Below are 14,236 nucleotides of genomic sequence, written 5' to 3'. Positions count from 1 at the left end.
TAATTTCCCCCCTTTTTTTAATTGTTTAGCAACAATTTTTTCCATGCTTTCTCGACATTTTGAACTTATATATACAGTGAATTCGCTATAACTCGAATCTGATAGGACAGACGAAAAACTTCGACATATCGGAAGTTCGACTTACCGTTAGTTTCGGTTTTGGAGTTTCAAAATATTGTCGGATTATTTAATTAATGCTTATTAATTACAAATCTTCTAAATGCTTACAATATTTAAGTTCATTTTTCTGACAAGCCATTTACAATAAGACTGTTTGAAGCACTTTATGATACCCTGGTCCATCGGCTGCAACTTTGCTGTTGTGTTTGGCGGGAGAAACTGCAAGTTTACTGCTTTCAAATTAGGTAGATCACTATGCGCTGTGCATTTATCCATAAAGAGTATCAGTTTTCTTTTCTTAGCGAAGAATTTCCGATCCAATTTTCTTACATAGTCTTCAAATAATACTGATGTCATCCAAAACTTTTTGTTTGACTTGTAATCCAAAGGATACGTTTTTACATTCTTGAAACATCGGGCATTTCGGTATTTTCCGATAACAAGTAAGGGCAGTTTCTCTGTCCCAGACGCATTTCCTCCAACTAGGACACTCAAACGTTCCTTGCTCATTTTACCCCCTGAGCAGTTTTCATCCTTAAACATCATAGTCTTATTTGGAAGATATTTAAAAAATAAACCCATTTCATCAATATTGAAAACATCATTTTAAATGTATTGAATTAAATTTGGTAACGTTTCATTTAACCACTGTTCACATACTTCAAGAGGGACAGCTTTAGCTTCTCCATGAAGAGTGCGAAAGACATTGTGTGTGTGTTACAAAGGAAGGGACAAGATATCAGCTCCTAGATTTTTTTTTTCTTGCTTCAAAAGATCCAAAAAAATCGAGTTAAAGGGAGTAAAATTCGAGTAATCGAGAATAATTAACATGAAATTGAAGATAAAAGGGTCGGGACCTCATAAAAAATCGAGTTATAGTAATATTCGAGTTATCGTACTTCGAGTTATAGCGAATTGACTGTATATATATATATATATATATATATATATATATATATATATATATATATATATATATATATATATATATATATATATATATATATATATATATATATATATATATATATATATATATATATATATATATATATATATATATACTGGTGTGCAAAACTTAAGCAACAAGTGCGTTTTTTGTCATAACTCTACAAGAAATCATCCGATTGTATTGATATATTTGTATACCCACACTTTTGTATTGATAAATTTTGCTTTGGCTATATTGATACAGTATCAGAAAGCACTCTTTTTTGCTAACATAATCGTGTGAACTGATGAAAAGATTTTATCGTTTATTTTCCGGATTTTTTAAAAAAAAAATTATCCTTTTCTCCCCCCCCCCCCAGTTGTTTGTTATTTTTTTATTATTATTTTTCTTACCCCCCTTTTTTCATATGTCTGTAATTTTCCTTTGTTTTCTATTCATTTTGTTATTAACTTACTCTTCTCATTTTTCCAGTTCTGACATTTGTATGATTTAAACTATCATCATTTTTAAAAACTTCTAGCAAAATCTTTCATATTCTGAAAATTGTTTAGCATTCATTGTAAAATGTTTCAAATCTTTTTTTTTTCCTAAAAGAAATATTGTTTACGCAGTATAGAAGAAGTACTACTTACTATAGAGTAAGTATAAAAGTGTTACCTTAATAAAACCCAGGTTTCGTTTTTTTTTTAAATATTTTATTCCATATTAGGCCTTTGATCCTGAGTTAGTGAAGACGAGTCATACGAAACATCATTTAATCTATTGAAAATGATAAAAAATCAATTAACATAACACTAATTTGATCCTGAATGTATTGGTTTTAGTAATTAAACTTAATATTTATTATAATAAATCGTAAAGCTTGATGAATCCCTATATGGATTATCCCTATAAGATTCCTACATGTCTCATTCTCAATGGTTTGAGAGGGAGACCCAAAATATTCTAATTAATTAGAGCAGACAATACTATAAGTTACAAAATGAGACATAAAAACATACTTTCTCTGAATAGACATACCGTTTTTTCGTCGGATTTAAATTTTTGATCTTAAAAAGTAGGTATAACAGAGATGTCAACTTGCTCCGCTTTGTTAAAAAATGTTTTATCATGGAATTTCAAGTTGTTTTTAATTGATTATTTTTCATTATAAGTAATTTTTTCATCACTACATATAAAAAATTAATAGAATGATATGAAATACGAGGCTTAGGTGCCCAGGCTCGGAACAATACTAGGACTACTATTGTAGTTATTTCATACTGTAGTTTTCCATAAAATGCAACCTTTTTGTAGTTATGTCATTGTATTGTATTGTAGTTAGACACTTTTAAAGAATAGGAGTAATTATCCTTATTTTACATGTTTCACTATTTAACCCATTGGCATCATTTGATGAGTGAGATTCGCCATGCATTTATTTTGAATAAATAAACAGTGGTGGCAAAGGTATGTTGCTATGTTTCGATAACTTCCCAATCGTTAAAATGAAAATGTTTGAAGGTATTGAATTTTATTTGCTAACTAATCGACGAAAAAAACTTTGAAAAAAACAATAATCTTTATTTAAAAGCTTACTACCGGATTTTACTTCAGCGGTTTCTCCTTAGACTGGTATTTAAATAAAACGGATTCCAAAGGGTTAATTCACGACAAATTTATTAAAACTTTTGCATAAATCGAACCTGTTGGCATCCCTGCAGTATTTTTTCTTGTTTTTCTACTTAAATATTTGACAACAAAAGTTGTATTTTAAAACATGAATTTTAATTTAGTCGATCTGATTTACAACAACTTTGACCACTTCGACAATAGACAATTTAAATCATTAAAATAGACCTGACAAGAAACGAGCTGTAAAGTTTAAAGGTAATTTCAAATTGCAACATTTTTTACTTTTCTTAATTATGATTACAAAACTTGTTAGAATTTCGTTTCTATCATTTGGAAAACGCAATCTGGTTTAAAAGGTAATGGGAATCCCCCTGTATGGATGAAAAAAAAAAACATTCCCTAACAGTCTCGATTCAATATCAAAATCTACAATGGAAACTAAAGAAAATGCTTTGAAAATCGCCTGGAAGGTAGCTAGAGAAAGGTTTGTTGCTGAGATCAGCAGAAAAGGTTAACAAAAACTCAATTGATTTGTGTGTATGTTTTGACTGCACCTGACAGAAGCTGGGCCATCAACTTTATTAGGTCTACCAGAAAATCCTGTTCGCGAAAGAGCCCTTTATGCAAAGATGCAAAAGATACGAAATGTGGTAAAGTATGTTGTTAAAATCAGAAGTACCGCTGAGTTCCACTGCCCACTTGAATTACATGTTTCAATATGTATGTATTTGCTCATTTGTACTATGTCTGCCAGAGGTACCAACCACCCCATAGTCGACAAAATATTTTAAAAAACAGTTGGGATTTACAAACTTGTTAAAGTTTGCAGATTTTCGGTTACTTTTGACAATTGTTAAAAGGCTCAACACGGCTTAACTATACTTGAACGGTGCTTTTATGGAGCACCTGCCCGTGTCATCCGGCATTACACTCCATCATCTGATGTTGGCCTTAGGGTAACTAGGACTGTTGGCATAGATAAGTTGGAGATATATTAGGCTGTTGGCGGATGTAGCACAGGTGATGCACAGTTGAAGGTGGAAATTTATAATTTATAAGTAAAGTATAATAATTAAATAAAATAGGCTTAATTGTATTAAAGTGGCGTATCACAAAAGCCCTTAAATTATTTGAAATCAGTGGTGTGTAAACTCTATAAGTCGAATTTACTAAATCACGACTCACACTGAAAAAGACTACCCCTCGAAATTATTTATCCGCTGTCCGGAGCAAGTTGGCATCAACATTATAGCTGAGTTGAAGGCTAAATATCCTGACACTTTCTTTTATGAAAGCATATTTTACATAAGTGTGAAATAAATCAGAACTCTCCGGTGGAACCCCTCGGGTTCTGATCAGGGGTAAGCTAATCCTTGTAACTAAAGTGAAGAGAGCAACCCGGCACGAGTGGTAATTAATTTAACAGAGCCACACTTACTTCACATGTACACACATCCTCACATTCCTTTAATTCGTTCCCCCCTTTGTATATATTCCCAAACTGTGAATATTCGTTAGTGTTTATTTTCTCATTGTATTTTAATGTTACCTTTTTTCATGTACTTTTTTATTACTTGTATTTTAGTTATTACCTAATAATGGCCAATTTATTTTCTTTTTCTCTCACGAACTCCATTTTGAGTCCCAAACTTTATTTTTGTCTTGTATGTTTCTAAGTCCAATTTCAGGATGCATGGAAATGAGCCGTAAGTCCACAGGCGCCCAGTTCCACTACAACGAACGAACTCTTCGGTGAACCCAAAATTAAGTGCCAAGTACTCAATAAATGTTGCCAAGACTGTACTGTATCTTAATGAGGTCTGGTACATGAAACACCAGGATTTAAAATTTGGAAATAGGATGATATAGATGTCTGGCAAAATAACATTTTTGGATCATTGAATATTAGGGAGATGTACATCGCACAAGAGAAAAGCGGACCATCCTAAATAACTTTTGATGTAATACTTCTAGGACCTTCACGTTCTAAGACTCTATCGTAATGGTTCGAGGAAGTAGCCTCAAAAATTCAGATTAATTAGTGCAGACAATATTTTAAGTTACGAAATCTGACACAAAATGATTCTTTTTCTCGATCTAAACATACCTTTATTTTCAATGGAGATTTTAATTTCTGACTTTCAAAATTCAGGGAGTAGCTGCAATCTTCGAAATATGGTTCCCATAGTGATTTTAGGAGAGCGATCCAATGGTTTGACCTCAAAGTAGTCATTTTTTTGCGCATTTCGCCAAATCTAGCGAACTTAAACGAATTGAAAATTTTTAATTACAATTATAAAATTCATTTATCCAAAAATATTTCGATGCAAAAAAAAAATTGTGATGCAAAAATAAATCAAAAATATGCAAAAAATTGCACGCCTTACAATTTAAAATTTTTTCGACCATTCATAAATAAAATAATAAATGTTTACTGAAAGTTATTTTTTGCATAGAATTACCTTTGGATAAACAAGTTGTAAAAGAAAAATGTGTTCAAAAATTATGCAATTCGCTTAATACGGTTTTGAGATATAGCGAAATACGTAAAAAGTAAAATTAACATTAAGGGGTTAAAACTTTGGAGTGCTCTCCTGACCAAACTATTGGGACCATATTTCCCTGATTGCAGCTAACCACTATATTTTGGGAGTCAGAAATTTGAATCCATCGAAAAAAAAGCATGTTTATTAATAGAAAGTACGTTATAGTGCTTGATTTAGTGACAGATTTCCTTTCTGTAAAGTGTTATTGCTATATCTTAAAGAAATATCTTAAATTAGATACAACAGTTATTAAGAATGAAGTATAATCGTGGTGGAATATGCTTATTTTGACAACAACAAAAAATGTCCTTTTCCTAAAGAAACATTGTTGCATTCTACTTAGTATGCAAAATTAACGCCCGAAACCAAATGTCATACTGCTCAAATTGATTCAATTGAAACTTTTGAAGTGGATGAAGGCTTTGTGGCAGAATTTTGTGTAAAATCCTTACCAGATGTATGATTACTTGCATCACGAGGAAGCTCCTCTCTTGGATCTGATTGATAAGTCTTCATAATTATTATTTTAGATGCGAAAACTCAGTTACATTAAAAGGAGACTGATGGATCAAAGGCACCCATTAGAACATTTAAATCCTAGAATAGAATGTCCAATAGTTGCTGGACTATTGTAAGCCTCAGACACTAGATTCGAATATTGTTACTGTGTGATAATCAGGCCAGGATAACTTTACATTCACTCTTCAACTTCTTGATTAAAATTTAGTTTAATAGGGCCTGAAAAAGCATTTGTCCAGCGGTTGGAGTACATGCGTCCGTTATCCTGACAGCTGTAACCTAATTAATCCAACATTTAAGATCAATTCCAAAGCATCTAGATTTTGGGTGGTCCAGTCAAATGGCATTAAAAAAAATTAGAACTAGGTAGGCAATTTATATTTCAGTAAATGAGTAATCAAAAGTGCTATTCTATTTCATGAATTTCCATCGTATATAAATGATGCAACTTTTTTTGTTTTAAAATTTGTGAGAATAAATTAAACTAATACTAAAAGATATTAAACTTATATGACAGATGTGGACCTTTGAATAGGATTCTGAATCATACCGATAGGATTTCGGCACCTACAAGAGGTACAATTCGGGCAACTACGTCACTTTTTAAACAAAGCGTTATTCCCAGCATTCAACTATACTTAGAAAACAGATTCCCTATATTTTAGATACTTATCTACGAAACAAGGAGAACATAATTGTTTAACAGTTATCATATGCATTTGATGATTTGCTCACAGCATTAGATTTGCTATAAATCCTTACACAGGATGTTCACAAATTGCATTGAAAATTGGTAAAACCAAAAACCTTAAATTAAAACGTAACGCGTGTACACCATGACTTGATTTTTTTGCCTACATCTCCACGTGAAAAAAGCTTCTAAGTTCATCCGCTAGAGCATTCTGCTTTCATTGCTTCTGTAGAAATCAAATCAATCTTCTTTAGAAAGGAACGGTTTAAGCAACTCTCCTCTATGTTGTACTGCAATTTACGATGAAATCTCAAAATAGGGTATAATTTCAGTAGCTCTCAATAATTATTTTTTTAAATTAGTTTTTTAGCACTTTTTTATTGATCAAATGTAGTGAAAATTTAGATTTAGAAAAGTAATCTTCAAATTCTGAATACATTAAAATGTTCATACCTTACAATTCAAAAAAAAAATTCATCACTATCAAATTAATTAATGTGAATTATTTAATTTCTCTAATTTCCACATTATATTACGTATTTATCTTTAGGCTGGGCTTTTATTACTGTTTGTGAAATAAACCAATCATTTAAAAGATATGAAGAGAAACGTAGTTTAATAGTAAACTGAAAAAAACGTTATAAGAAGTTTCCAATTTTAATTTACTTGAATTACATTTTGAATTTTATTGGACAGTACTTCTTGTATCCGTAGCCACTCTGCTGTTATACATAATTTAAGAGATTTCTGTAAGATAATACCAAAATGCTTTACAAAATGAAAATCCGTTTTTTTTAATTTTGTTGACAACACATTGCAGAAATAATGTGGAAGCGTTCAATCAAGCAATCTAATTTTCGATGCATCTTTTTGCTTTCTAATGGAGATTCCAAAACTTATAACCACATAAATTCCTCGAATGTTTATGATAAAGAATATAAAATTGTAAAAAAACGAAGAAAAAAGAACAAATTAATCGTCTACCTAGAAGGTGTGGGAATGTTTTCACCGAAAAAGTTAAAAAATGTAAAGTTTAAAAAAACTTACTTTAGGAGGAGAGAAGAAGGGAAATTTTATAGAGGACAACAATAGGCGATTTCTGAATTACTACCGGAAAGTAATCAAGGAAAATAATGCAGATGTCAGAACCAGAAAAACAGCAATCCATTGTATCATTGCATGTCTACGGATGAGGTATCAAAATGCAGCCCAGATGTCTCCAAGGACATTCGCCTTGGTTCTTTTCTCAAAGAGCTATCGTGACTAAGAAACCTTTCTCTAAGCCTTCAAGTATGAAAACATACATCTAAGAACCAGTCTTTGAATAGGTAACCCCAGTATACCATACTGATCTCAGTCAAAGTTATCTCTTGGTTACTCTTTTAAATTAGAAAGTGGTTTAAAAAATCACACTTTTTAAAGAGTGGGAACAATTATCCTTATTTTACAAGTTTTGCATTTCAATTCGCTACCAATTTACTAAGAATTTTTAAGAAAACGGAGCAGTTGGCATCCCTGCCTCTTAGTAATATCTTTTTCAACGACCAAGCAAAATAACAGCTCTCACATAATTAACCAATACGAACTTCGTTCAATTTGAATCAGCAGAAAAAATAAGCAGGCCTCCAGACTACTACGCTTTTTGTGAAATATTTTATAAAGTAATAGACATTTGACCCTTTAACATTGACATAAATTTCAGAAAAATGGACCAAAAATTGAAAATTTTTTTGACTATTTATTTTGTTCTTTATATTAGTATTATAAAAGTTAGAAAATGTTTTTTATTAGAAAAATAAAATGTTAAATGCAATTGCTACTGTATTTATTATTTTTACATACACATAAAATAGTAATGGATTACACACACATCTTATTCAATTACAGCAAATTAAACAAAATTTTGAGGCTAAATATAATATAACTAGTATAATATAATATAAAAATACAACAATATGATTTTCAATACATAATTTTTTTCAAAAAATATTTGCAATGAAGCAGCTGACAACACACGCATTTTCCCTCCCTCGACTGATGTCGAAATCGGTGAAGAGCTAGGACCACTAATGCATTAGAAAAATAGTGAATTAAGAATCCTAAAGTAGAAACGAACTCAGCTCGGTCTTCACAAAATAGAAAAGTTAATTTTTCACCTGCCCGAAATCAGTTCTGGTATCACAAATAATGCACGTAGTAGTTGCCCGAACTGGATTCGGGTGACACTGGCAAGGGGTTAAAAACCAAAACTTTCAGATCTTTTGATAATTTTGCCAACATTTGCCAGGTGAATATCGAGTGAAAAATTATATACAAGTATTTACAACTATTTACAGAAGAAAGAGCTAGATCAAAGTGGTGTTGCGTATGAGCTTTTAAATCATTTATATGTAGTGGTACAGAAAATAAGTTTAAATGAATTAAAAAAAATACATTATAACATTATCGTAGCTACCACTAGAATTAAGTTTTAATAAAAGCGTAGAAAGTTATTAGCCCAGAAAAAGTCATAATAATTTTCGCAGATATTCCTGCTAAGCAGATATATACTTAGCAGATATTCCTGCTAAGATATGGGATATCTAAACAAACAATACAAACAGGACTGAAAGCCTATATATACGGCTTTCGGCATGATAGTAAAGAGCAAAATCTAGTACGAAAGTCATTCATTCTAGCATTTTTTTTTCCGAGAAGAATTAAATTTCTATTGCAACCGAGACTTTTTTTTTGTTGCAAATTTAGCACCTATATACAGGTAGAACTGATTTTTTTCAAGAAAAAAAAATATGTATTGTTGAGTAGTTTGAAGAAAATAAAAGATTTATTCCTCCCGAAAATTAGTTAAAAATTAAATGGTATTACTATCAGTTTTGTCTCTTTTCCGTCTCGCTTTATGTGAGCATTTTAGCAAGTGGTGTCCAAATTATATTACGTGAAAGGGTCACAGAGGTTTCAAGAGTTACGGATATTTTTTAATCATTTTTGATTTTCAAAACCTGCAATTAAATTTATATCCGATTAATGATTCCTAATTAATTTAATATGTTGTTTTTAAGATAATTTTAAAGAATGGTTTTTATAATAAAAATTAATGAATAAGGAAAAGTTTAAGCATCTATTAGAAATTGCTTTAATACTTCGCATAGAATAAAAATACCCAAATTCAACATTGACGAAATATGCTTCTCAACGCTTATTTTCGTTCTTTTTTGTTTTTATTTTAACTGAATTCATGTCTCAGCTCATTCAGTCTCAATTTATGCATACACCAAAATCAAATGAAGAACTAGACGAAATGCCGCTCCAAATCTGTGTATTCAGATGTCTGACATAAAAACCCAATATTAAAAGGTTAATATTGATAAAACGATTCTTCAATCAAACTAATAAATAAAATTTAGATCATTAAATATTTTCAAAATAATGAATGATCTTTTGCTATTAATATGTTCATAATAATGAATGAAAGGTCGGTCATTTAGGGCAGCGGTTCCCAATATTTTTCGGCTACGGAATCCTAAATAATCAACTTTCCTTCGGCTGAGCCCCGACTTTATAAATAAAATCCATTAAGGTAATTGTGATCGTCACAGCCCTTAGAGGACTATTTCTAAAATATTTAATTAGAAGAATGAAGATTTGTCATTGTTTTATCATTAAAATTGGGTTTTATGTTCGACAGTTAAATCCGTATATCTAGTCCAGTTATGAGTTTGTTTTTGGCGTATATATAAACTGCTGTTTGTAGAAAATGCAACACCATGAAAGAATCATCAGAATCAAATGAAATTTAATGCAGAAACGACTTGTACTGATACAAATAAATGATGAAATTTTCAAAACAAAAGAAACAAATTAAGCGTCCGAAATCAGTATTTGGTGCAGCCACCACGCGCTGCAATAAGTGCTGCTATACGACGTGGCATGGAGTCAAACAGATGTTGAATATCTGCTTGAGGAAGAGAATTCCATATCGCTTGTATGCGCAACCAAAGTTCGTCCTTGGAAACTGCAGGACGCGGATCACGAGTGAGACGCCGACCAACCATATCCCACACGTGCTCAATAGGCGACATATCCGGCGAATAAGCAGGCCAAGGAAGAAGTTGCATGCGTTGTGCTGAACAGAAGTCTCTAACAGTCCGCGCAACATGTGGGCGTGCATTATCCTGCTGAAAGATAGCTCCAGGGATGCCTTGAAGGAAAGGAACGACTTCGGGCTGTAGCACTTCACGGACGTATCTGTTGCTATTGAGATTACCCTCAATTCGTATCAAATTGGATCGCCCATGATACGAAATCGCACCCCAGACCATAACTCCGGGTGTTCGACCACTATGTCGTTCAATAATACACTCAGGAAGGCAGCGTTGACCGGCATAACGTCTAACACGAACACGGCCATCATGGGTCCACAAATTGAAGCGTGATTCATCTGAAAAGACAACTTGGTGCCAATCAGCTCGCCAGTCTCTGTGCTCAAGAGCCCACTGCCGACGCAGCCGTCGATGATCCGCCGTGAGGGGAATCCTGTATAATGGCACCCTTGCACGCAATCCACGGCGCAGCAGACGACGACGAATTGACGAAGCCGACAATTGTACACCTGTAGCAGTAGACCAATGTGCTGCCAGCTGCCTGGAGGAAGCTGTGCGATCATTCACCGCCATGCGGAGCAGGTGTCGATCATCGCGCTCTGACGTCACCTTCTGTCGTCCAGTGCCTGTTTTTCGAGTTGTTCGGTGCTCGTCGGTCCACTGCTTCCAAACTCGCATCACTGTGGAACTGTTCCGCTGCATACGAGCTGCTATTGCGCGATAGGAAAATCCTCCTTCTCGAAGGCCGATTATCCTCCCTCGTTCAAACTCCGTAAGTTGCTTGAATTTCTTATTCTTCCGTCGTGGAGGCATACTCAGGTCTCACTAAACGTTTGCCACTAACAAATAATCATAGACTATTTTCAACGTCCCGCTACAGCACTTTATTTATACGCTTTCAGCATCAATTCAGAGGGCGCTGCGCGCGCCACGCACGCGCGATGGCTCTGAAACTTTATTAATTTGCATAATATCCTATAATTGACATTTGCTGCGAATTTCATTTGATTCTGATGATTCCTTCATGGTGTTGCATTTTCTACAAACAGCAGTTTATATAAACTGAAAATAAATAAAATTAGCAAAATTATAGTTTACTTTGAGATGAAAACTTGAAAGAACTGCTAGAAATGTTGAAAATTATTATTAGGGAAGCACATTTAACCCTTTCGCGCCGACTGTCACAAATACGTGACAGCATGAAACTGTATCAATCAGGATAAAAAGATAAAACTGGTAATCAAAGTAATTCTTTAGCAGTTTATTTGTGGGCGGAGTTATAATTGTTTGATTTATTTAATTCACCATTACTTTGTTCAAAATAAAACTATTTAGTTATACTTTGAACTAACATTGATTATATATATGATTAAACTAACAATAATTAAAGAAAAAGCAAAGTAAGTCTGTCAAATTAGCAACGACCATATTTAAGTTACCGCTTTTTATTTAATTGCAACTTGATTCTGATTTTGTACTAATGCTTTTCTGAATCACCCGTCCCCAAGGGGTTAAAGATTATAAGGATATAATATATTAGGGAAACATAAAAGTTTAGTAATTTTGTTTTGATTTATAAAACGCGATTAATGCGATATTTTATAGATGCTTGTTCCTTTCAATATATTGGTATTAGAAATTTTATATTTTCTTTTAAAAAATGCCATTTCTACAACATCATCGGTATTTTAATTGAAATAATTTAGCAAAATCAAACGAAAGACTAAAAAAAATTATAAACAACAGTTTTAATTTAAATATAATCGAAAGTTTCTAAACTTATCGCTAGTTATAAAGAGTACTTACCCGAAAAAAAATCGCAAAATAATTTATCTAAAACATTTGGCCCACTGCGGGGGTATAAAATCTTAAATCAGCTAACTTTTCTGTATTACCACAAAGTTTTTTTAGCCTTTTTTATTTATACGTTTAACACTAATTAATTTGGTTCTCCGTGTTCTTAAGGAATATAATAATTTATTACGTACCTGCATTTCCACCTTCATTTATTTCAAGCATATTTTGAAGTTTAACAAATTCCTCGTCTGAGGCGTACTCCTGAGCAAATTCATGATCAGGGATTTGAGATTCTTGAATAGTTACTTCAGCTACGCAATTCAGAACACATAAAATGCAAATAATATTTGAAAAATGTAATTTAAACATTCTTAACTTCGGGTTACATTTGGTGCGTTTTAATAAGAATGCATCGCCTGATTTAACGAAAGATTTAAGCCTTTTTTAAAACTGGTTAGTCCAAAGCCTCAACGGAATTGACAATAAAAATAATAGAGATTTTCATAGAAATTAATGATAACAGTATCATAAAGTTTTATTGTTTTTAATCTGTCGAGTATCGACTGTTATTTTTTAGTAGATAATAATACAAATGATTATTTTGATAACAATAACTTAATATTTTCTAATTGATAAGTTTTCTTTCATACCTTTGCTTTGTTTTAAAAAGAAAGCTAAACTGTTGAAAATTGCATTCATTTTCATTTTCACATATTTTATTTTCGTTTGCAGTCCTTTAGTTTAAGAAGGCAATATGATAGTTTTGAGAATTGAAAACTAAGATGATAAGTTTTACTAATATTTAAAATATCGATAGGGGTTAATAAAATTTTATATTTAAAATTATAGAAAATTTAAATTTCTTACTATATTTAAAAATTTTTAATGCTTACTTTTGTTTAAATAGCCTATTTAAAGAGTTCAGAACGCAAAATAAAAAATAGTTAAAAGGGGAAAAAAGAAGGAACAAGGATGGCGCAGGCTACTAAAATATAAGAAATGGTAAAAACTAAATTCATCTTTATTTATTTAATTAATCAATCATAACTACCATCAAAATTTATATAGCAAATTATTCATATTTGATACAAAAATTTATATCTAGAAAAATATACCAAAAAAGTCGCTAAATTTATTTTCTATTGATTGAATTTAGCTTTCGTTATTGCATTTTGAGTTGACTGTAGCGTCCCTCTGAAAATAAAACAACGATAGATGATAACTGACACTTAGCTCCACTTAGTAAAAAAATATTTTCTAGTGATAACGAAGTTTAACCCCTTGGGGACGGGTGATTCAGAAAAGCATTCGTACAAAATCAGAATCAAGTTGTAATTAAATAAAAAACGGTAACTTAAATGTAGTAGTTACTAATTTGACAGACTTACTTTGCTTTTACTTTAATTATTGTTAGTTTAATCATATATATAATCAATGTTAATTCAAAGTATAACTAATTAAAGTTATTTTTAGTTCAGTATTTTTCATTTTAGGAAATTTTTTCCCATCATTATTTATCAAAAAGTTAAAGTATCATATAAAATTCAACCTCATTGCCTCTATCTCCTAGTGACTCTTTTTAAAAGTGTACGTATTTACCTTTATTCTTTAAGTTTTAATATCAACTTATTAAAACTATTACATAATGCGCATTAGTTGACATTACTACGATAGTGGTTACAACTTCTTTTCCTTTAATTTAAAGAGCAGGGCACCTCCCCCTATCAACGCCTCCTATAACTGAAAGCTTTCACACGGTTTTTTGTAGGTCGTCCGATCAGACCACTATGAAGGTAACCAATTAGTTAAGGAACCATTTAATATGATATCGATTAAAAATTAGAAAGTGGTAGCAAATATGTGTCTAAAAATTTTTTCAATTTATGAAAGTAATTGG

The 14,236-nt window shown here is 31.8% G+C and overlaps 1 protein-coding gene across 22 annotated transcripts in view; it reads right to left on the bottom strand.

Moving 5' to 3' along the window:
- Positions 1-14,236, bottom strand: part of LOC107442536 (uncharacterized) — a 287,072-nt gene that overhangs the window by 124,645 nt on the left and 148,191 nt on the right. For 19 of the 22 annotated variants that reach the window (XM_087163363.1, XM_087163365.1, XM_087163366.1 and 16 more), the window contains exon 1: positions 12,531-12,833. The exons of 1 other annotated variant lie outside the window; for it this stretch is intronic. In XM_087163363.1, the coding sequence (XP_087019489.1) occupies positions 12,531-12,708 (178 nt within the window). In that variant the 5' untranslated portion in view covers positions 12,709-12,833. Of the gene's footprint in view, positions 1-12,530; positions 12,890-14,236 lie in introns of those variants that run through there. 2 more of the 22 variants (XM_087163373.1, XM_087163382.1) reach the window with 2 other exon arrangements.

This window comes from Parasteatoda tepidariorum, chromosome 5 (genome assembly GCF_982258835.1).
Source record: "Parasteatoda tepidariorum strain Cologne lab strain chromosome 5, Ptep-v5.0, whole genome shotgun sequence".
Taxonomy (NCBI): Eukaryota; Metazoa; Arthropoda; class Arachnida; order Araneae; family Theridiidae; genus Parasteatoda; species Parasteatoda tepidariorum.
Note: the sequence above shows the minus strand (reverse complement) of the source record. Positions and strands in the feature narration are given on the sequence as shown.